General features: G+C 40.1%; 2 protein-coding genes across 2 annotated transcripts in view; one reads left to right on the top strand and one right to left on the bottom strand.

Annotated features, from left to right (window-relative positions):
- Window positions 1-25,202, bottom strand: part of LOC141004520 (contactin-associated protein-like 4) — a 127,109-nt gene that overhangs the window by 26,274 nt on the left and 75,633 nt on the right. The window contains exons 11-17 of the mRNA XM_073476051.1: window positions 15,942-16,048; window positions 10,830-10,949; window positions 10,461-10,661; window positions 7,973-8,135; window positions 4,766-4,893; window positions 3,998-4,168; window positions 831-1,049 (exon numbers count right to left, since the gene is read on the bottom strand). Of these exons, the coding sequence (XP_073332152.1) occupies window positions 831-1,049; window positions 3,998-4,168; window positions 4,766-4,893; window positions 7,973-8,135; window positions 10,461-10,661; window positions 10,830-10,949; window positions 15,942-16,048 (1,109 nt within the window). The remainder of the gene's footprint in view (window positions 1-830; window positions 1,050-3,997; window positions 4,169-4,765; window positions 4,894-7,972; window positions 8,136-10,460; window positions 10,662-10,829; window positions 10,950-15,941; window positions 16,049-25,202) is intronic.
- LOC141004522 (protein NCBP2AS2-like) overlaps window positions 18,208-25,202 on the top strand; it is a 123,265-nt gene continuing 116,270 nt past the window's right edge. Inside the window, exon 1 of the mRNA XM_073476055.1 lies at window positions 18,208-18,217. The gene's annotated coding sequence lies outside the window, so the exon portion shown is untranslated. The remainder of the gene's footprint in view (window positions 18,218-25,202) is intronic.

Below are 25,202 nucleotides of genomic sequence, written 5' to 3'. Positions count from 1 at the left end.
AATGTATCCTCTCCAATCGGCCAGGTTACACAAACATATACAAAAACCACATCATCATACATGCCAATACTGGAGAACACATGTTATTTATTATTCAGTGTTCAGGAAATTACCGACTCAGCGTCTCCTTTTTCCACTACAGCACTACAGATTTTTTTTCTCAATATCAGCAGCACTTGTTAATGCTACTCAACACTTTGTAAGCACCTCTGGCCAGTTGGGTTATAATGGACTCTGAGGACAAGGTTTACTGTTATGAGACACACGCAGCTGCCTGGTTTCCTCCATTAGCTCCCCGTGTGGGACCACTGTGGTGCAGAGCAAAACTTTTATCCCTGCAATGCAAAATGTTTGTCTAATAGGAACTGAACGGCAAAGTGGGCAGAAACTGCACAATTCGTAAAAGCAGAAAGTCCATCGAGGTTTAATTTCTCTGAACTGTCTACTTCAGGATGAGTAGTTGAGACAGAGAGAATATAATGTGCTGGTTTCCTGTTTTTAGAAATATTCTGTGGAAAATATTTGTATCCTTGTCTGTGCCTGTTTGCATGTGTTGTAGATAAGAAAGGATAAGATGTGACAGCACTTATCACCAGCATTCAGCTGCTAATGAGGTGAATGTTCAAACACCATAACTCCCTCAACTACACGCCTAATCTTAATCCTCACTATAACCTAAAACTCACCCTGACTACTTTTAACTTCAAACCCAAATCCTAACATGACTAAGCCTTCTAAATTCTCTCACTCTGAATTTTCCTCACATGTCATTTTGAAGCCATTTTGGGCACACACACTCACACACACAAATTCACATGCTTGCTTCTCACCTATGAATAACTGGCTGTTGAGCTGCAGGTGTATGTGTCCGTCAGCAGGAGCCTCCTGCGTGGCGGCGGGGAACTTGTCGACGCGCAGCGACGCCTCCTTCACGTTCCGCTCGGCTCGCACGCTGTGCCACCGGTTGTCGTTTAGCGGGACGTGCGTCTCCACTCGCACCTCAAGCGGCCCGTTTCCCACGTCGAAAGAGAAGACGACCTCTGAGGAGGCTGGGGAGGGTGATGGTTAGAGAAGTAAGGTCAGGTGAGGCAGGAGAAGAAAACACACACAAAAGAGAGGGACGGTGGTGACTGTGTGAGGAGCATGTTGATGAGTGAGTTTGACTTGTTGGCGCTGAACTGGAACCAGCTGATTAACAAACCCTCCCTGACAGTTTGAGATAATTGTGTCCTCTGATGAGTTAGACGATGCAAATCTCTCATGCCGCTTCCAAAGACTCCATCTCCAACACTTAGAACAATCCATCACAGCACTGTGTGTAATCATGTCGACACTCTGAAAGCGGTTCAGTAAGTTTTAGATACTTTTATTTAATGATAGAAATGTGAATTGTGTGAAATCCATCCAGCCAATGAGGAACAGTCCAAAGCAGATGTATGAAGAGGTATGAAGATCTTGTCAGCTGTTCCTAGAAAGTCAGCTGTGGATGGAGGAGGAGGAGGAGGAGTGCCAAACTTAGCCAAAAAACAGCCTTGAAATAAAATGATATTTTAATTCAATACTGAAAATATGACAGACTTGGATATAAATGAGTCTTCTTCTGCCACATTGTTCATTGGAAAAGCACTTTTCTCAGTTTGGCTCCAGACTGTGCCATCTTTCATTGAACCCATTAGCCAGCCGTGCTCTTCCATCATCATATGTTGGCAGAAGTGTGAAGTGACTTTCTCCCACCCGTCCATCTGTGGGCAGGATGGACTGACAGATGGACGCAGATCTGAGATGATTCAGAGACCAGCCCAAGGCAGGAAAGAGACGCTGCAGCTACAAACTCACATCTGTTAGTTTCTATGCGTGAGTGTGTGTGTGTTTGTGATCCGGCTGTAATTTACTTAATTATCCCATTTGGATGGTGGATTTTGATGTGGAAAATATGGCATTTTTACTTTTGGGCATATTTGAATTACAATTTGATAACTTTGGTCGTCACTGAACTTTTCATCAAGTTTTTATTTTGTACAATACTTTGGTTTATGGGCAGAAACCTGCAAAACTAGTGACATTCTCATCAGTCAGATTTTAGCATGCTATCATGTTAAACAAGTGGCAAGATTTAACCTCCAGAACATTAGCGTGTTAGCATTGTCATGGGGGGCTTTTCCATTGCCACTTGACACAAACCATGCTTTGCTGATGTGTGTGTTCATGAACAGTTTAAGTGTCCATGCAGAGCCAGGCCTGAGGTCTCCAGAGTTGGGCCAAAAGTGTGCACAACCTGTCTCCAAGCAGATTCTGGTGACAACTCACGACTGCAGCCAACTCGACACAAGTCCCTACAACATGAGTTGAGTCCTGTTTGTTGCATTACTCAACTCATGTCTCTGTTTGTTCAGGTCACAGTACTTTTGCAGCCTCTTACTGAATCTCTGTGGTTTGAAGTTTAGTTTCTGTTCTGTTTGTACGATCAGATTTCTGCTCTATTGTACAGTTTCTCCATGTTCACTTTCAGGAGTCGTGTTAACCGCCACTTCATGATAAAAGCCTTTTAACAACACAACAGCTAGGGACTTTTATTGTAAAGAATTTATAGGAAATGAAACCAGTTTGTCACTGATTTAGCGAAGCTTTGTTGGATGCGATTCTTTTGTAATGTTGCGAGTAGAAAGTGTATTTACAGCTGCTCCTTTGACAACTACATAGCACAAGCATGTCATGAGTTAAAGACACATCTTCAAGTGGGTAGCCCTGTTGTAATGGATGCGAGCCATGCAAACATTGTGGGCATGTTAGCATGCTGACACGAGCATCATGCTCAAAGCACACCTGTGCTTCAGTACAGCCTCAGAGAGCCGATAAAACAGCTGCAAACTCATACCTGTGATTCTAAATCTCTACTTTAGCAAACCAGCAGATTTCTTACTTTTAGCAGCAAGCAGCACATTAGACTTCCTTCTTAAGATACAAGTTGTAAGTATGTGCTCACCCCGTGGGACTGAACCTCCAAACCTAATCTAGGCCAACTCTCATAGTCATTAATCTTCAGAGCATTTACACAGCTCCATTAGGTTAAAAACTTAACCTATAATAAAGAGAGGTTAGCTGAAGGCCACATGGAGTTCGTTCATCCATCATTACCCTGCCAGCATGCCTACACTCCACATTCAGGGGTGAAGTTAGCAGAGCGCTGACATCTGTGCGCGAACATAACATCGTCCCTCATGGAGGAGGCTGTCAGCTGAGGGAGAGCTGTGGGATTGTTTAACCATTTGATAGAAAAACCCAGAGGCATAACTTAATTTAGAAACTGCTCTGTGGCCCAGCTACAGTCATGTTAACAGCAGTAATAATGATACACAGTCATCTCAACCCCAGCTGTCATAATAACAGCAGTAATAATGCTGCAGCGAGATAAGAGAGGCCCCGCTGTAACAATGTCGGGGTTCCCCGAGGAGGATGTGTACCATTTGTACTGTGTGTGTTATTTGTGTGTGTGTGTGTTTGTGTGTGTGTGTGAGTGAGATACAGAGAAAGCAAATAAGGCAGATAGACTGCACTTTATTTCCCTCTGTTCCACAGAACTGTAACATTGCTGTAACATTTCATGACTTCTTCTTCTACATACTGCAAACACATGAATGTAAAACCATCACTTTCTGTGCACCAGTTTTTTTTGCGTACTTATGGCATCATGCACCAGGAACACTTTGAGGTTGGAAGTTTCAACTAGAAAATTCCAACATCTGACTTTGACTGGAACGTAGCATCATTCCTACAGCTGCTAGAGGGATTTGTCACTTGCACATTAAAGAACGTTTTAATAATTTAAGGTGAGCACAGAGACACTTTCCTCCTTCAGCAGTAACATAAGTAAAACACATTTTTCTGTGAAGGATTACTTTAACATATGTGATTTTGGGTTGTTGCTGTCCTTTTCCTGGTAAGGACGAAGAGAGACATTTATATCATGATGGCGGAACATTTTTGAGTTCTCACTTACAGCTGAGTTCGATCCGGATGAAGTCCTTGATGCCGAGATTTTCCAGAAAGACCCCGGAGGAGGAGGGTGTTTTAAAAAGGAAGGAGATGTCTGCATTCAGCTCTCCATGGAAGGTGGGAAAGTGAAGGTAAGACGTCTCCTTGTCAAAAAACGCAGCGTTCCAGAAGTTTTCTGAGACACAAACATAGTCTTCACTTCTTAAATGCTTCACATCCTTCCTTGTTATCATGTTTTTCTCATAAAAAGGGATTTAAATCTTTTTTTATCTTACTCTGGAATGACGCTTATTCAAAGAAATCTCATTATGATGGCTGTCTAATGAAAATCTTGTAGTAAACAAATGACGCAAATGTTCGGCTAATTAGCGGAGAACAAAGGCATAACTCCTGCTTTGCTATCTCATTTATGTTGATTTATCTCTCAAGGCCTTTATTTATTTATTTGTTTACTCATTAAGCTGAAGGCTCAAATTAGAGGCAATTAAAACACGGTAAAATATATCACTGAGGTCAGTTATATATCTTTTCATTACAACTTCTTATTGAAGAGCATACAGGGAGTCATATATTAAATAATGTTCTACTAATTAGCTACAGCGTAATTAGCTGCAGCTTATTTTTAAATTAACAAATGAAATGGCAGGGAGCATGATGGATACAGGGATTAGTGTATAGTTAAATAAAAGCCTATCCTTTGAATTATATCCATCAAAACACTGTTAAAAAACATCCTCAATATCTTTGAGACCAGCAACTGAAATGGACTTACTGTCACCATGACAACGGAGGGGTCCCACCCTGTAGGCAGCCTCTGACCCGGGCCGCTGGATGTCGCCCAGCACCAGAGACCGGACTGGGAGGGTCTCCTTATGGGTGAGCAGGCCAGAGTCATTAGTCCTGTAGAAGAGGAGGAGATGGAGAAGAAGACAAAGAAAAGGGATATGGAGAGGGAGGTGAAGGAGGCGAAGGAGAGGGAAGAGGAGGAGAATGATGAAGACAAGAAGGAGGAGGAGGAGAAGAGGATAAAAACAAGAGAAGAAGGAGGAGGAGGAGAAGAAGATAAAAACAAGAGAAGAAGGAGGAGGAGGAGAAGAAGATAAAAACAAGAGAAGAAGGAGGAGGAGGAGAAGAAGATAAAAACAAGAGAAGAAGAAGGAGGAGGAGGAGAAGAAGATAAAAACAAGAGAAGAAGGAGGAGGAGGAGAAGAAGATAAAAACAAGAGAAGAAGGAGGAGGAGGAGAAGAAGATAAAAACAAGAGAAGAAGAAGGAGGAGGAGGAGAAGATAAAAACAAGAGAAGAAGGAGGAGGAGGAGAAGAAGATAAAAACAAGAGAAGAAGGAGGAGGAGGAGAAGAAGATAAAAACAAGAGAAGAAGAAGGAGGAGGAGGAGAAGAAGATAAAAACAAGAGAAGAAGGAGGAGGAGGAGAAGAGGATAAAAACAAGAGAAGAAGAAGGAGGAGGCGGAGAAGAGGATAAAAACAAGAGAAGAAGGAGGAGGAGGAGAAGAAGATAAAAACAAGAGAAGAAGAAGGAGGAGGAGAAGAAGATAAAAACAAGAGAAGAAGAAGGAGGAGGAGGAGAAGAAGATAAAAACAAGAGAAGAAGGAGGAGGAGGAGAAGAAGATAAAAACAAGAGAAGAAGAAGGAGGAGGAGGAGAAGAAGATAAAAACAAGAGAAGAAGGAGGAGGAGGAGAAGAGGATAAAAACAAGAGAAGAAGAAGGAGGAGGAGAAGAAGATAAAAACAAGAGAAGAAGAAGGAGGAGGAGAAGAGGATACAAACAAAAGAAGGAGGAGGAGGAGGAGAAGAGGATAAAAACAAGAGAAGAAGGAGGAGGAGGAGAAGAAACAGGAGGATAGGAAGAAAAAGGAGAAGAAGATAGAGAACACGGAAAAGTGAAAAACAATGGAGGAGGAAGAATAAGAGAGAGAAGCAGGAGGAACATAAAAAGGGAGAAAAAGGAAAAATATGAGGAAGAGGAGGGAGGAGGAGAAAAAGAAGAAATACAGAATAAGAAAAAGAAGAAGAGAGAGAAGGAGAATCAGAAGAGGGAAAATAATGAGAAGAAGAGAAGGTTTGAAGGGAGGAGGTAGAGAAGGAGAAGGGGGCAGATGGAAAAGAAAAGGGGTGGATAGGAAGAAGTAAGGGAGGAGGACGTACAGAAGGAGCACAAGGATTAGTGGAAGAAGGAGAAAGGGGAGGAGGTGGATTAAAAAATAAAGAACAAGGTGGGGAGGCAGGAGAAGGAAAAGCACAAGAAGATATCAACATTAGGAAGTTGAATGCACTCAGAATCATTGTAAATCTTGTGCCCACCTGAACTCAAACTAAACTGCGTTAGAGAAAGTGGGACACGCTTTATTGAAATGATGAACACTCGATCTCTGCGGTTTACAGGTAGACGTCCAAATGCAGACAACATTTCAGCTGATACAACACGTCTCAGCCGCCGCTTTGTGGGGCCGTTTTCCAACCGAACGTAGGCTGAGTGATTCATCTACACATTCACCACACTGTGTGGTGTTTCAAATTCCTACAGTCAGCTCTGTTGCTGTGAAATTGTGTCAAAAAAATAATAAATCCAGGACTGTAGGCGCACCCTGCGCCGGTGAATCTGATGAGATATTGGCGGCGGGGGAAAGTCTATAAAAATAGAGTAGGAGTCCTTCAGATTTAGACAGGGAGATAATAGAAAGAAGGACCTTTGGCTATGCAGACAGTAGGATTGGTTACAGTATCGGCAAATGCAGAATTAGCTGCAGGATTGGGGAAGGTGACCTAAATACAGAATTGCTTACAGCTGGGATAAAAGGATTTAAGTACAGGATTGGATGAAACACAAGGAGGGATGTTTAAATATCTGGAGATTTGTCCCCAGTGTCTCATGACTCTTTTCTGTCCAGTATGGTGGGATGTGATGGTAAACACTGAATCCTGTTAATGGCTTAATTAGAGCAGTAGATGGATTTCACTGAACCATTTAACTGAAAAGACTCAGAGGTAATAGATGTCTTTTCAAAACACACTTTACACACTCAGCGTTTTATTTCTGGCCATTACATTAAAATATTTCTTTTCAAAGCGGGTCCAACCAAATCATTATTTTTATAAAGACATTAAAGCTGAGTCATAACGGCATTTTTAATCATTTACTATGGTGCAAACACAGTTTCATCAGTTTGATCAAACCCATTAGTAAGTATGTTAAGGAAAAGCCTACAGCATTTTTTTCTGTTAGCGATGAAAACATTTGGCACGTGGCTACATGCCAAAAAACCAAGATGTTTGATTTCACATACGTATTTATGATGCCTTACAGACAAAGCAGATTTTTTTTATAAAATGCAAAAAGTCACACAAGCCTCATACTTTGACAGATGTGAAACATTTCAACACATCTGTGCTTAGCTCAGGTAGTACTCTAAGAGCTGTAAAGGAAACTATAAAATCACACTGTGGACAAAAGAAAACAAGACTATAACCAGGCTAGCATATATGCAGGGCTGTACTATACTGATGATGCGAACCTTGGTTGTAACATTCTGATGTTAAGCAGGTATAATATTTAATGTTCTGAATTCCAGTCTTTCAATATTCACCATGTTAACTGATGGAGTCTGATGGAAATGTCAATAGTTTTTTCCGGCATACACCACAGCATCAGACAGACTGTAATTTAGACCTGATGGTGGCGCTAGATAAAAAGTGAGAGAATCACCATAGTGATTACAATTAATCCTGAGGGACATGAATGTCTCTACCAAAGTTAATTGGAAAACTATTATGTACTGTAGTTATCAAGATTTTTCACTAACCCTTGCTGCAATAGAGCACTCCAAGATGTCTCAACATAGATACAGAAAAGCACATTGCCTCATGTTGAGGTGTTCTTTGCCTCCATCTTAACCTTTGTTTTCTTTATATTAGGAAACATCATTCGCTCAAACTTCTCCTTTAATAATAAGTACAGTACCATTGGTCGTAGTCAGCGTCACAGTTGCAGTAGTGATTTGAATCCAGACAGTTGTCCTGCAGACCACAGGCACACTGCCGGCTGCCCGGCAGAGCCCCGCCCCAGTATGTCTGGACCTGACCTGGAGCAGGACCTCCCAGCCACCAGCTGAACGGAGCACCCTCTGAAACACACACACACACACACACATAAACACCTGATCAAATGCACAGTATGTCATTTCTGTCGCTGGGGGTCTCTCAGTTAAAACACTGAAAACAAAAGATGGAGGTTGATGACATAGTGAAGTAGCATGAGATCATGGGATCATTGTTGTCTTCATTCTTAAACAACCACCATAGAGTGGCACAGGAATGAGTCCTAAAACCTGGAAATAAGTTGCATTTTTAATAGATATATTCATGTTTTTCTCTGTGACACTAAAAAAACCTTAATGTGTCTTAAAAATGGCAGTTGCTCCCAAGTGGCTAAATGAGACTACACAGTTTGTCTGGGACATTAAACAGCCTCACGCTGAACATGGAGACTCATCTGTTGAATATTCCTTCTCTACACGGGGACTCTAGTTGCAAACTATTCTAACTCTTACTTTAAAACTTGTACATTGATCAATTTACAGTAAAGTCGTTAGCTTTTTACTTCTGGCAATTGCATTTCACTTCAAAAATCATAAAAGCAATGTCCGTCTGTGAAGATTAATGTAAATTTTTTTCTGCAATAATCCAAAATCCAATAAAAAATCCCGTAGCCTTTTTGTCTAGGTGAGAGGGCAATGCTAACTTCCAGGTTAGCCTACAAAAAAATCATCCCTGCAGCACTCTTTTGCCGATGATTATCTAACTGACGTGAGGCAGGAGTGTTCACAGAGGAGGTAATGTGTTCAATTTTATTCACATTACATTTAGTGACCAACTTCCTTCCTCACTCTCTGACGTGTATCTGTGTGTTTCCCCAGAAGTTGTGGCAACAGGCGACCAAATGAAACACACTGTTACCTTCAGTTAAACAATAACAGATATCTCTGGGCTTCAACATTGTTGGAAGCATTTGGGACAATGTAAGTACACAACTTAACTAAACATATAACAAAGGTCTCGTCGTTTTTTAAATAGTTAAATGTTACATATTACGGATTTAACTACTAATCCTTTCTTGCTTCAGTTAAACTGCAAAACAGAGATAAGACAATAAATGCCACAGTCACTGACAGTTAAATGGAAAGTGTTTCTGACGGAGAATCATCACTCACACATGCATCATCACAGCACATTTTCTAGATGTATCTGCTTCAGTCAGCACTCGATTTGCATATGAAATGTGACATAAGCAGATCTTCCCGTTATCTTCCTTCCTCCCCTCTTTTTGTTCATCTTCCATCTGTCTGTCTGAAAACACCCACCATCTCTTCAGGACTCAAACCAACGCTCCTCTGCCGCTGCTCCTTATTGAACTCTCACAGCCTTGACCGTGTATCATTGCTGTTTTCCCTGCTACAATTGGACATAAAAAACGGCTGCTACTCTATCAGACATCTCTCCCTCACAAGCATTCTGATAAATGGGTTTTGTAGTGTACACAGTCGAGACAAGATGAGCTACTTCCTTCAGTCCAATCTGAAACTCAAATATTCTATTTTCTTTATATGACTAAAGGTCAGAAGATGTTGGATTCATCTGGCAAAAAGATGAGCATGAATACTGACTTAAGATTACAACGTGTAAGTGCCTACTTTGAACCTGTCCATTGTAAAATTGAAGAAAGAAAAACAAAAAAGGAACCCAGAAACTGATGATTTACTTGAGAAATCAAGTTGTGGTGATAAACCTTTAGTTGCTGCATTGGAGAGAAGAGGAGAAAAATGCAGAACAGAAATGTAATTGATGTTTTAATTAGCTACTAAACTGACTAAATCAGCAATTCACACCACTCCTCTCGTGCTCCAGATATAGATCCCTCAGTTGCAGAAACGCCTGTTTTTGCAAATAACTTTTCTGCTGCCATTTAAGAAAAAACTCCACCACCATGCCTCTCAAACACACACAAACACACAGAGAACTCAGCAATACAAATAAAACGTATTAAGGTATGGTGCATTCATGTGTCGTCGAAATATTCAGAAAAATTAGTTCCTGACTGGGAAAATTCACATGAATATTCAAATCAAGTTGGAACAACACCTTAGGAAGTCTGTGAAAAGTTTGGTACAGCTTTCTGACTTTTACATGATATACACATGGTGGACTAAAGTAAATGTTTGGTTAATGGTACATTAGTTAGGAAAGATATTTATTAGGATTGGCCCTGATAACAACACATCATAATGATAAAACAACAACACATCTTTTAAGTCCCCCTGTTGTTTCAACATTATGACTTAAAGGCTCATGAACGTAGGTCAGAAGAATGACTTTCCAACTCGGGAAATGAGAACATCTGATGTGCACCTGAAAGCACTAACAGACACAACAGAAAATATCAGTGAGGTGACCTGGTGTGTTGAGGAGGCGGGACTTCCTGCAGTGGTAGGACAGTTCCTGCTCACAGTGCTCTGATTGGCTGATGATGGCTGCTAACTGCTCCTCTCCGGCGGCGTAGTCAAAGTGGGTCGAATGTTGGCTTCTCTCAGGGGACGAATGCACCGGGGTCAGTTCTGTGTTATTGTGATGAATCACCATCCACGTCCTGTCCTCTGTTGGAGAGAGGAAAAGACGAGAGGGAAACAAAGAGAAAGACAGGAATAAATTATAATGTTGCGTTTTGGCACGCCCGATTCAAGGGCGGCGACTTGTAGAGATTTAGTGGGCAGATACTGAAAGCGGTACGTGTCTGTGTGAAGATGTGCATCTATGTGTGTTACCTGTCATGTTACAGTAGATGAGCTGGGGTTGGATTGGTCCACTGCCGTCCACGTCTATGTAATAATGTCCTGATGTGTTGCCTCTGTGTTTGTACGCCTCACATGACTGTTCATACATCGCTGTGAAAGACAATGGACAAAAGGATATTAACAATAATGACACTTAAATAACTACCAGACTGTTTAAAAGTATGTCAATGGGCAGCACTGACATACATTTGAAACAGGAAGGTAGGTAAATAATAAAATAAAAAAATAATAAAAAAGTTGGATATAAAGAACCAGTTCTGAATTTAAAATAAATAAACACTTCCCTTTCTCTTCTCCATTTCAGCCAGAGACACTTTATGGGGCTCTGTTGAAGTGCTGTGTTGTGCTGGAAGTTGGTCATTAGTTTGTGTTATCGAACTCAATTTCTAAACTACCGCTGTTCTATGGTGCTGATCAACTGTGAAAACACATTAATAATAATTTACTTGTACTTTTGATACTTAAGTACATCTAATATCAGATACTTTACTCATGTACTATTCATATGGGTGACTTTTCCACTTTTAGTAAAAGTAATATTTTAACATGATATCTCATGTATGACTTCTGGGTACTTTTTGCAACACTGCCAACTTTATTGTTGCATACCACCACCAATTGTATCAGAGTTTGCAGATGCTGCACTAGTTAAGTCAATGAAAGCAATTTGGCTTCATATTATCATCTAATTATTGGCTAAGATTTCACGGATACTGCTAAATAGCAGATAATAAAAATTTCCTGCATGGTCATTTATCTGCCTGATAAATATCGAGCAATCCTAATCCAAGCTGTATTACTATCTTTTTTTAATGTATTTTCAGGGTGCCAGAGGAAAACACACCCCCAACCATATTATCATTGTACTGTATTCTAAATAAACGGAGAAAAAAGGAGCATTTAATAGGATCACTAATTTCAAAAAAGGCTTTGATCCAATTAAAAACTGTTATGTAACAATAAAATTGGCAAACATAGAACTAAAATAGGTGAAAACAAATTATTTAAAGCCCTCCAGTTATATAATGTTTGATCTCACACACATACAGCGACGAACACTCTCTTCACTACAACTGCAGGAAAATGAGTCACAGGAGTCGATCTATGAACAGTGGAAGCGAGTTCCCCACATTGTAAACACATGTTTTGTTCTTTTTCAAAGACTTTTCCCCAGACAGTCCCGTGATACAGTTCAAGAAAGGTTTTCACCCCAATATAATACTCAAACAGGGAGGTGAGCTGTGTGTGGGGGCACGGGAGATGGTCCTGATCCTGCCCGGAGCTGACACAACCGGAGCGTAGAAGGACTCAATCAGTGCTTGGCAGCGTAATCAACCAGCCAGAATCTTTTTACTTTCTAATTTGACCCACCTGAAATACTGCAGGCAGCTTCTGGGTTGAAATCCAGTTATGTAGAAAGAACAGTCTGCCTCAGGACTGACTCTCCGTTTCTGACATGCTTTCTGCCTTCATTTCTTCTGCTGTACGCCTTCCCTCTTGCTGCTATCCTCATTCTCTCTTTATATCTCTCTCTGTATGACTCCTTTTTCACCTTTTTATCCTTCTAAGCTTTCCATCACTTCCATTACTATAGTTTTTCAATTACGCAGGGGAGCGAGTTGAGTGTTATTGCAGTTTGTTTGAGCCAAACAAGAATTATTTCAGTCTAGTTCAAATGTTCTGACCTATAAAGTTGTATTTAAAACTCATTAGAACAAATATGTCCCATTATAGTGTAATAGCTCTTCAGACTAAATATAACAAACTGAGAGTAATTTGATTCAGCCCACGCTCTCAGAAACTCTCATAAAAATGTTCAAATTAGACATAGGCTATATTTTAACAACTATTGGATGAGCTGCTGTGAAATTTTCTACAGATATTTCTGGTCGTTTGAAGATAAATCCTATAGACTTTGGTGATCTCAAAACTTTGTATTTTGTGATAATTAGCAAATGCTAGCATGCTAAAATGAGATGAGTTCAACATGCAAACATTATTCCTGCTAAATCTTGGCATGTTTGCTTTGTCGTTGTGAGCATATCCTTGAGCATGGTTACTTTAGTATTTAGCTGAAAGCAGTTCAGCTTCAAAGAGCCGTTATAGTGACTCTAAAACTGGAATCATATACAGGTATATATACCTCATTGGCATTTAATTATTTAACATACAGACATTATCTTTTTGACTGTATCTATGTGTGTGTCATTTCTGTTGCTTACCAATACTTTGAACCCCGTAAAATGGTTCCTTATAGCACTGTTTATACATAGAACCACTTGTTCTAAGAGTGTTCTATATTTCTTCTTCTTATGGTAAAATCTTCTAATGAGATACCTGGAAACCTTTTAACTCTGAAAATCAAAATACTAAGCAGGTAGAAAGAAGTTCACATCACTCGCTCTGACATTGTTATTGATGTGGGCTGTTTGAAGTGCAATGTGGGTAAAAAGAAATTGTAGCTTTCATCTACAGCAGGATGCAATCTCTTTGTTCTTTCTTCAGCTTTCTTTTACACAATTTATTTCTGCATTATGTTTTACCAGCCAGATTATATCTGTTAAGAAGCAGCATATCAAATTAGGTGCAGCTTATCCATGACTTATCCACAGGCCAACAGGTAATGTATCATTTTGAGGAAACGGCCATCATGAACTTTTAAGTTCATTTTGTACTGAAGGCATGTTTGACTTTATTTGCACATGAAGCACCTGATGCAGTTTGGAGGACAAATGTGTGTTTGATCATTGTTTTTTGCTTGTGTTCTGAAAGTCACACCATTCATTTCACCTGGTGCCTTTCTTCAAATCAGACTGTTTTTCTGCAAACCCACTCAAGTGTTCCCTTGAGAATTGTTTGTAGAAACATGAAATATCAGTTCCATATTTTGTTAATATCTCAAATTTTTGAAGCGGTTCTTTGTCTGTCACAGAGTGATAGAGCCGACTGACAGGTGTTTGATTTTGTCATGAACCCCCACCTCAGCATGTCCAATGGGACTTGAGTGGAAAGTGGCCTGTCACATCCTTTAACAGACTGAGCTACAGTTGGACACACACACATACATGTCACAAAAATATACGCACAACAGAGATAGTGGGCCATCTGCAGGTTTCAGAAATTCACAAAAAAGACTCTTTAAGACTTTAAAATTAAATGGAAGCCTAATTTACTTCGCATAATGAAGTACCACCAATCTGTTTAGTCTATTCCCGATTGAACACGGCTAATTAAAGTTCTGAAACAATGGATTAGGAAAAAAAGAAACACAAGGAAATTAAGTGTTTGGGGACATGAGGTCTCACTGTTATTAAAGCAGATACAATGTGTGGAATACTATATAAATCCTGTTCTCTGTTAATCGAAGGCTTTGTTTGCAATTTATTAGCCTACATTTCATATTCAGCTGAATGCAAATGTTGCACTGAGAGACGATATGGTGAAAGGTGATGACTCTAGTTCTGTGTACATTTTGTTGTATTTTGCTTTTCCATTTTTGTATGAATAATGAACTAAAGTTTCATGAAGCAGGGTGTGATGGATTTAAAGCCACTAGATGTAGAATTTGAAATCCCAGATTCTTGTTTTGGTTATACAGCACACAGCTCTTCTGTTTTGGTTTCCTCTCACTGTTTCAGGCAGAAAAAGCCTGATGAAGCAATTGTACAATACTGCTCAGCACCAAACAGCAGACAGACAAAGCTAGCTCTCACTGGTAAACATATAGATGATCATTGAGCAACTAATGGAGATATTATACTTTCCATGTCTATGAGTGCATGAGGGTTCACTAGTTGCTGCTAGGATCCAGGTGCATGTAGGTGCTGTGTGGACGCTCCAATTTGTTGGAGATACTACACTTTAACAAGCTCATCATGTCCTCCAAGCAGAGGACAGAAAGTGGTAGAAAGAGAACTACTTCTGTCTGTACGGTGCTGTCCATGTACTTGTCCTTTTCAGAGTATATTCCCAATATATATATAATATATATTCCTAAAATCCAAAAAATCTTTATTTTGCTGTTATCATCTATAGTTGTTGGTTAAATGCATCAATAATTATAGTACTTTTAACTCCAAACTGTTCTAAGCTGAAGTACTTCAGTACATTTATTTACTGTAACCATGTTAGATCAATACTAGAATAGGCAAGCATCGTACTGGATGATGCACACACTGTAATAAACTGGAAACTGTCAAACATTACCTGATAGATTGCAACAGAAGAAAGATGAAGAAAGAAGGGAATTAATTTTAGCACTAAATAGTGGAAAACACAATATTATATTGAGGAACCTGCTTGGAAAGACATCATTGAAAATATGCAATCTGAAAAGAGAATTTTGTTTTTTCTGCCAATTTACTGCTACACCCGAGTCCAATAGGTGGCAGTAATACACCTGTAGGCTGGTTTGCTAACCACCATTAAAACTCGGAGAAGTCAAACTTGATGAAGTTAACTTGTGTTGTCACGTTGAAGCTCCGTTAGCTGTTAGCTACTTTAGCCAAACACACCGCAAGAATTGGCTGGCCACTGGCTGTTAACAGCTAAGTTAACTAGATCTCCTACTGACTTCAACACACATTTGTTGTTCACAATGTAGTTGTAAAGATTACAGTGTCTTTTGGGATTTTATAGTGCATCCTATTTTTAGGTCTAATGCTGAGTAGCCAGCAAGTGACTGTAACTAGAGCTGACACCCTACTGTGCTGAGAAAGATGGCTGGGTGACTGAGTTAGATATTTCCTTCAAGCGTGGTGGAGACCAAAAACAGAGCAAAAACACTTGACTTGTAATGGATCCAAGTTTTTACGTCAGCTAAAAAGTTAAGTTGAATGTTTGCAAACACAGTCAATAACTTTAAAAGGTCGTAAAATGTCAGTATTGTATTTACAGCTTGTGTTATTTGAACAAGAAAAGATTAATTTGACTAAAACTTGTCCTTAAGGCATAATCATGACATAAAATAAGGCCATTAAGTTTACTAATCACATTTCCACACTATAACTTCTATTTTCATCATTATATTTTAGGCTTCGAGCATTTTAAAGACCTGCAGATGCCCTGTTGCTGGTTGCTTACAGCTGTGGCAGGTAGCTCCTCTGTAGCCGCTGTTGGAGCAGTTACAGTGGAAGGTGCTCCAAGACTGAGTGCATCTACCTCCATGTTCACAGTGACTGGGAGAGCACCTGAGAGACAGACACAGAGAGAGAGAGAGAATCACAGTGTCTGTCAAAAGTTTTCTCTGAAAAGTTTCTCAAGGATGTTGATATGAAAAGGAACAACAGGCCTTCAGCACACCTGACTGTTCTGGTGAGCAGGTGTGTAGGAGGGACCTGAATAAAAGCAGTCTTAAAACACAAAAAAGTTTCAGTATTTTAAAAGAAGATTTCACAAGTCTTTTCTTTTCATGTCAAGTGCGGCACAGGTGTATGTTGTGAGGAGTAGCTGCTGGTTGGAAACATCCCTAGTCCTGTTAACTACCATTGCATCAGCCAGAGACAAAACTTTTGAACTCCCACCCAACCCCTCTCTCAAAGAACAAAGAACAAAGTCACAATTTATAATTTATTTTCATATTTTTTGGCCGTAAGAAAAACACCATCTTTTTTCAAGATATGGAACCATATTTTTTCCTTAATCTCCCATCTGCTGTGTTGCTCCTAATATATGCACACAGGACACATTTTTCTGAACAGCTTCTGATTGAACTCTTTTACACACACACACATACACACACTCAAAAACGTAAAGGGGAATCCATGAGATCTTTTTCTTCTTTAGTAATTTATGCCTTTATCCTTTTGCTCATGCATCAACTTTGCAGCTGCTGCATTGTTTATCACTTTATCCTGTACAATGATGTATTTTTGTTTAACTTTTTATATAAAGTTTTGAGTTCCTAGTCTGTGGCCTTCACTGATCCTACTAACCAACTACTTATTTTGAATTGTGGACCGAACATTTAACCCTGATCTGTTCTGTGTTTACAATTTTAAAATCCCAACATAACATGCAACTGCAGCAGCAAAGCCATCAATCCAGCTGGTGTTGCGGATGATGGACACAAAGTTTCCCACAGGCTGAGAGTGTATTTGTGGTGGTGGAGTCGAGCTTCACAGTTTCATTTATTGTATATTTATCTGGCACCAAATGTAATTAGATCAACTGTGGCTGAGTACTAATAAGCTCATTTGTATTTTCAGTCAAGTGGGTAAAATGTCCAACACACAGGAGCACTGCATTAACAGTGATTCTGTCTTCTACAGTAACAACTAATGAGCACAATGTTTTTTTTTTCAAATCTTTCCAATTGCACATTAATGCACAATAACAGCAGAGCTTGACTGTGAAATGAATACAATAATATAACTGGTGAGCCGACCTCATATAGTGAATTCTATGTGAGTGGGAAACACTGTTCCATTCAATAGTCTACACTTCATAATATATTATCATTTTATTATAATAAGATCACATGCAAATAATAGCCCTTAGTATTTTGGTGCATAACAATATGTGAAGTAAGAGAAAAGAAAAATAAATTAGAATCGTTAATATAACATTTTAAAAATCCAATAAAAAATAGAATATTAAATATAACAATAAGTAAATGGTGTGTTTTTAAAAATGGAAAAAATATGTTTGAAAGTGTTTGAAACAAAGACAATGGAACGTGCAAAACATTAACCAAAAATGCAAATGATCGCAGTATAGAGTACAAACAATATGTGCAATTATGCAAGCATCTGTCCATCTAACTTCTGTAAATCACAACGGTGTTGCTCAGAAACTGATTAGGTTCTGGTCTATTTCCTGTACCCTTCTACATTAGCAAACACTAACTTAATGTATTCTATAAAAGGACAATAGAATAGAAATATTTATTTTGCCCTAAAAGGCTAATGTAGTGACTGTGCTGACAATGAACCTGAGAAAAAAAATCTCAATTTTTTTTTGACTGTCCAACCAAACACATTACAAGTAGAATGGTGATTAGTTTTTATTAATTATGTAGTCTATTATGTATTTTCATGTCCTAAAAATCATGAGAAATTAATTTGACTTATGATCCTAAAACTGTAAAAAGTGTAATCTTCTTCTTGTCTCTGTCCTGAAAAAATATAAACCCAATTTTATTTCTCATTACATCACATCTGTTTTTAATGTTGTATGTTTAAAGTATGAGTAATTAAGAAACAATCAAGCAATAGTAGAAGTACTCCTTAACCTATTAAGAAGGCTTAATTGTCATTGTACATTTTTGTAAACCTATTTTTAGATTTATTTGCTCTTATACAATATAATCTGATCCCTGTCTGTCATAGACTGTCACAGACCACAGTGACTCAGCTGAAGCTCAGGCAGAGTGCAGTAACTACACCAGCCCTGGGTTTTGCTTGCATCTTATACTAACTGCAATTTTTACATTGCTTTTTCTCTAAGACAGAGCAAGATTGAACAAATTTTGTGATAACATGAAACAAACATTTGAAAGTTAACTTTCACTCATAACTCAGTATTAACCATAAATAAGTTCACTGCGCTGCTGTCTACTCATGTGGAAAATCGTCTTTGACTTCAGGAGAAAAAAACAAATGTTGTAGTAAAAATGTAAAATAAAACAAAAGGACGTGATAATATAGTGCTTACACACAGAAATACGTTCAAGATCCTTCCTCTGCCCTGGGTCAAAATGCATGAGATAAAAACAATAAATAAGTGGGCGAACAGTTGGAATCAAAGTGACAACGAATACATACTGTATCTAAGATAGTCACAAAAACAGCAGCAGTCACTAAAATCTAATAAAAAAAAGTCATTTGTTAAGTAATTTGACATTACCCATCAACAGAGCATCGGTGGTATCAGTGAAGTGAGGTGTCTGCACAGAGCCCAAAGGATACTAAAAGAAATCGCCCACCCCAGCCACAGTCTGTTCGCCCTGCTGCCAGCTGGCAAAAGATACAGAAGTATCTGCTGCTGTACCACCAGACTACAGAGCAGCTTCTTTCCTCAGGCTGTGAGACTCCTCAATTCATCCTCAACACTGCACCATATACCGTTTGTTTTTTTCTTGTGTAGCATAAAGGCTATTCAACTTACATTTCATTGTACAACACTGTGTTGTTGAACGATAATAAAATGAACATTGATTAAAGAAACTATTCAAAGATGTTTGTAATTGCTGTAGGTGCCCTCTATGTTTATGTGAAATTGAAGGATGTATTTGTTGATTCAAGGTGTGAAAAACATTCTCCCTGAAAAACTTTATTAGATGGTGTCAACACACACAATCACACACATACATGTGTGTACTTCTACACTTATGAGCCTTGCCTTAAGCCTAACATTAACCATCAAAACTATTTGTATTCCCAACCTTAACCCCACGCTTAACCAAAATCTCCTCACTCTCAAGATCTAATACTCACAGTGGTCCACACAAAGATAGAGGCACAAGGAGAGCATATACATACCCAGGCAAAATCCCCCTCGAGCAAAGTGAGGTGTCCAGAAGGATGAAAGAAAGGAGGTGCCTATGGAGGATTTAGGAATTAGGAAGCATGGGTGGTGCAGGATGGAAGGAGAGAAAAGCAGTGAATGTAGGAAGGAAGAGGTCAGACGGAGGGCTGGGGGTGACGGAGGGAGGGATGGATGAAGAGAGCAGCAGAGGGCTGTAGGCAGTGACTGGATATCAGCTGTATGTGGACAGTGAACCTGAGGAAATGAGGTCAGGAGACTGAGAGACTGTAAGAGAGGCTGTGTTCACACAATAAAGACAAAGGAAAGAAAAAAGGATGCTGGTTGAAATCACTGCAGTCAATAACAATGGATGATCTGTTTTCTTCATGCCAATGTGATGAGCTGGCGTCTATTTATTTCCATCCCTTCAGGTACATTCCTCAGTTTTATGGTTACCGATGCTGTCCAGTCTCTGTCAGTGACTTTTTCTCATGAGCCTTTCTCATGATTGTTACTGTGGCTTTCAAAGCTGAGACTGCGCACAGAAGCCAGAGATTTTTATGTCAAAGAAATAGTTGATGCTTTGGGAGAGAGTTCTCTCATGACTCTACACAAAGAATGAAGCTAAGCCAGTTGGCTTAACTCAGCGCAGAGACAGGACACAGAGAGGAAGAGCAAGCATGGCTCTGTCTATACAAAAACCAAATTGTATGAACAAGTTGTGAATTTTAGGGTTAGGCTGAAGTGATTGTGCTCAATCAATGAATGGTCCGGCAACGTGGTGTTTTTAAACTTTATTTGTACACATTAAACAAACAAGAGACAGTGATGGGATCACCCCAGCCTTGCAGCTGTCAATATGTTCTTTTCCTTTTTTTCCTTGTCTGTACCATTCGCCTTCACGACCGCACCAGAAAAACAGGGAATGGTAGAAGGCAGCAGATCATATACCTCATCAGACTATATCCAGACATTAAACTTGTTATATAAGTCTTAATCAATAACATTCAGAATTAAAGCTGCAAGCAGCGATGAACGGGCCCTCGCAGTCCACGCGGGTCGGGGCGTGCTGCTGTCGGGGCGTGCTGCTGTCGTGACATGCTGCTGTCAGGGCTTCTACATGCAACAACTTCCATTGAGGAAATGAAAGTGAAGGCAGTCAAGCTGTCATTTCGTCATTTAGGAATAAAAGCGCCACCTATTGGTGGATAAGCACCGAATTTGGCACAAACCCTCATGTGGGCATGGAAGACAAATCAAAAAAGTTTTGTGTTAATCCGACTGTATTTCATCAAGATTTGCAAGACTGTGTGGTTTACCACAACGTGCAGGAAATTGTTGTTTTATATTTTGGTCGTTCTTTAGACTATCACAATTCTTTTAATAACTTTTTGTCAGGAGAGTCCACAGATGCTGTGTGCAAAGTTTGGTGCAAATCGTAAATATTGCCTGGGAGGAGTTCGAAAAAGTAGGTTTGCGACTTTCGGCGAATTTGCGAATGGGAATTCAGTGCGAACGTGGGCGTGGCCTACATCACACGGTTCGGCTGTATTCAGGGAACATATAGATATAATGTTTAACGATGTGCACCATATTATGTGGGAGTAATTAGCAAAAAACGTTTTTTCTTGATAATAGCGCCACCTATTGGTCGATTTGCATGAAATTTTGTAGAAATGCTCATCGTGCCATGGAACACAAATTCCAAAAGTTTTGTGTTAATCGGACTGTATTTCATCAAGATACACAAGAATGTCTGTTTGACCTCAATGCGCAGGAAATTGTTGTTTTATATTTTGGCCGTTCTGTGGACTAGCACATTTCTTTTAATAACTTTTTGTCAGGAGCGTCCACAGATGCTGTGTGCAAAGTTTTGTGCAAATCGGTGAAATTGCCTGGGAGGAGTTCGAAAAAGTAGGTGTGCGACATTTGGCGAATTTGCGAATGGAAATTCAGTGCGAACGTGGGCGTGGCCTACATCACACGGTTCGGCTGTATTCAGGGAACATATAGATATAATGTTTAACGATGTGCACCATATTATGTGGGAGTAATTAGCAAAAAACGTTTTTTCTTGATAATAGCGCCACCTGCTGGTCATTTTTGGTGTGTGAGTTACAGGGGCCAGTCTATACCACCCCTATGAATTTCATATCCATAAGTGTTATGGTGTGGGCACAGTGCCAAATATAAAAAGAAACTGCCACCAGAGCGCCACCTAGTGTCAGATCGGTAACTCCTTTGTCAGCTTTCCTCAGGAGGACAGTGGCAATGAGTGTACCAAGTTTTGTGTTCATCCGACCAACCGATGTTGAGATATAAAATACTTCAATTTAAATAGCGCCACCTAGCGGTCATGGGCCAAGATTTTGCACAGAGCCTTAGAGGCTCATGGGGAAGTAGTATCCTGAGTGTGACGTCATTTGGACAAACCAATGTGGAGATATGCAACACTTCCTGTTTTGACCCGATTTTACAGGAAGTTGTTATTTAATAACTTGAGTATTCTTTGGCGTATCAAAATTCTTTTAATAACTTTTTGTCAGAAGGGTCCACAGATGCTGTCTGCAAAGTTTGGAGCAAATCGGTGAAATTGCCTGGGAGGAGTTCGAAAAAGTAGGTTTGCGACATTTCGCGAGCTAGCGAAAAAAAACGGTAGGCGGAAATGGGCGTGGCCTATATCAGGAGATTCAACACAATTCACTGAATGCGTGGATATAAGGTTTTTGAATGTGCGACAAAGTATGTGGGAGTTATTAGGCAAAACGCACTTTCCTTGATTGTAGCGCCACCTAGTGGTGGACATTCACAACGACAACAGATTATAAAATTTTTCGCCAAGCCTAATGACTTTGCCAAATAAAATCGCGTTTTCATTCACATTCAGGCAGTGAAAAATGCGATCATTTTGGCAGGAAAAAAAAAAAAAAAAAAAAAATAATAATAATCACTACAATTACAATAGGGTCCTCGCAGTTTCACTGCTCGGGCCCTAATTAAAACGTTTCTTCTGGAGCTGATAACAGGAGTTGCGATGGAGTGAGACATCTAATTTTTTTCTGATCTCTGATGAGTTGCACATGTGCAGTACCAATCAGGCAGCTGACTGAGCTCAGACAAGCCCCCAGAAAGAGCACAGCTTTAAAGCCCCTTTTGTGGCCAAACCGTGTAATTACATCATCACGTGATGGACTGCTGCCCAAAAAGACTTTTTCCCATAAGCTTTTTTTTAGCATCACAACCCCCGTGAAATGACTGGTTTCACTGTCATTATTGGAGCCATTCGGTCCAATAAAATTTGGAAAGTGTAGAAGAGCCGCACAATTTAGGGTTAGGGTTATCCCCATTCAAGTTAGCCGGGCGCTAAACTGGAAGTTAGCCAGCTAGAGACTCTGTGGAAGTCTCTAGTGCGCACGCTCTATGGGCCGCACAACAGTGAAGATCCGGGTATTTTCATATCCGCGAAGACAAACTTTTTTGGCTTCAAAAAGCAGCTTTCATCACCAATGAGCAGCTTTCATTGGATTGAATGGGGCTCCACCTCTAATGCTGTGTCCAGATTTAATATAACGTCCTTGGGCTCAAGCGACACAGAAGCCACTAACAACGGTATCTTTAACTTCAGTCTCTCTTTAAAACTCAGCGCTGACTGAACGATGTTCAAGCAGACGGATGGAAAGATATCAACAACCCAGCAGCCTTAACTTCAACACGTCATAGCATCACGCCTGAAAAGGAGGGTAGATTAGCGGATTCACCCGGGTGTTGTGTTTACATCACAGCCGAGCTGAGCCAGAGGCGATAAATATCCGCAACTGCTGCAGGGTTAATTGATCCGTGAGTCAATCCTGATAATATACATTCACATTGCACACAAAAGCCAGATGTGAGTGGGTTGAGTGTGTTTTTTGGCCAATGTGAGAGGTGACTGAGTGAGTTTAAGATGCAGTGGTGCTTCAGACAGTGAGAGGCTAGCTGTTTCCCCATGTGTCTAGTGTTGTTATACCCTTTATCATCTAACTCTAAACAGGGGATCATTCTGATTTTTATCCCATCTTGGGACCTTCCCCAACTGTACAGTCCTGCAGATCCATCCTGATTAAAACAGGAAAAACTATTAAAAACATGATTATTTTAAATCTCCTCAGCATTAACTGTCATCTGGAGACTAATCATCAACATTGTAATTAAACTATTAAACCCAATTTCCCCTGTAAATTAATTGGAGACCAAGCCCAGAAAAACAGCACAAATTACAATCAGGCTACTTCTTGTCCCATGCAGGCTCCGGGAGAAAAATACTTTATCTTCATTGTAAGAGCAGACAAGAGGAGCAGGTAGAAAAATGCCTCTGTATGCACCCGTTTTGTCCCGACTGCCACTGCACTCGACAAAAGTTGTGGAAAGTCAACTTTTCTTGGCAAGAAACATCTGCAGCCACAGCAGGCAACTCTTTCCAGCAGTGCTGGAGTTGGAGTTTTCTGTCATTGTCTCAACATCCAGTTCACTGTGGGCAGCGTGTGCCGCCTCAAACAGGAACACAGAGGGAGAAAATAACACAGATTCAGTAACACAATCGGGTCAAACGGTGAACTGCACTGTATCACTGAATCTATTATTAATCTTCTCGAGGCTAAAAGTTTTTAGCTTTGCAAACACTTTATCTCCTGAGGGCTCCTAGCTTCATCAACAATTTGCAATGCAACCTGACAGCGTACTGCACCACACCTCAGATCACAGGACTACTGGACCGAGTGAGCGAGAGGACTTTGCAGCTTATCTAAAAGTTTCTTGTACGGTGTGACAGTCCTTTCATGTAGCTTGGATGGATCACAGGGCTTGCATCCAGTCTTCATGGCTTCTATTACAGCCTCTGGCTAAACAAACACGGCAAAGCACCGCCCCCGATCTGCACACTATTACTGAACAGGTAGACTGGGATGTCCGACAAAGACTTCAAAAAACTGCAGTCTGCCAAGCAGCAAGAGAGAGAGAGAGAGAGAGAGGAATGGTAGGTAATCCTTTCAGTCTGCTCTGCACCTGGTCCAGGATAAGCTGCCACAACACACACACACACACACACACACACACGGGAGAAAGTTTGGGAAGACACAGGAGTGTGAAAGTAGACGTGAGTGTCTGAGTCACAGTGAGCAGCAGACGTGTTATAAAATCTCAGATAAACAGACTGTCACACACAACAAGAGGAGAGGACCTCTTGGTGACCTGTGTTTCTTTTTTTTAATTTGTGGATGTGTGTGTGTTTTGACAAGCTGTATTATTAAGCTGCCACGATCAGGACAGAAGCAAACAGGTCAGAATTACTGCTCTCTGACAGCTTAATTTATTTCTCTTCAAAACATACACTCACAAAGTGTGGAGAGATGTCGGCGAGAGGGAGAAGTAAGTTCAGAAACTTCACAGCAAGGCGTTAACTGGCCTTTTGGGAGCACCGGGAGATTTCCAGGTGGCCTGGAGTTTCAAGGAAGTGTTAAAAATGCTCAATTAAAAATGTGTCAATCAAAGAGAAAACAATAAAGGTCAGCTTTACGACATAGCACAGCATATCATAACTATCTGAGATGATTCAATGTCATAAAAAAATAAAAATCTTTCCCTAACCCTAACCAAGTGTTGTTTTTTCTCTGCCTAAACCTAACCAAGCCGTGACCGTTCCACAAGACATAATATAGAAGTATACAGTAGGTTATAATATGCAAACTGTTTGTCAGCGAGCTTTATTTTGAAAGTGTAACTGGGTGGTGCATTTAATGTCCTATTGCTAACTTAGCCCAAAGCCTTTGCATGGAAAACTGACACTAGAGCAGTAGGTAAAACATCATAGTTTGCCACGGACCAAGCTGCCATATTTGACGA

This window comes from Pagrus major, chromosome 11 (assembly GCF_040436345.1).
Source record: "Pagrus major chromosome 11, Pma_NU_1.0".
In the NCBI taxonomy this organism is placed as follows: domain Eukaryota; kingdom Metazoa; phylum Chordata; class Actinopteri; order Spariformes; family Sparidae; genus Pagrus; species Pagrus major.
The sequence above is the reverse complement of the archived record's forward strand: the minus strand, read 5'-3'. Positions and strand labels throughout refer to the sequence as shown.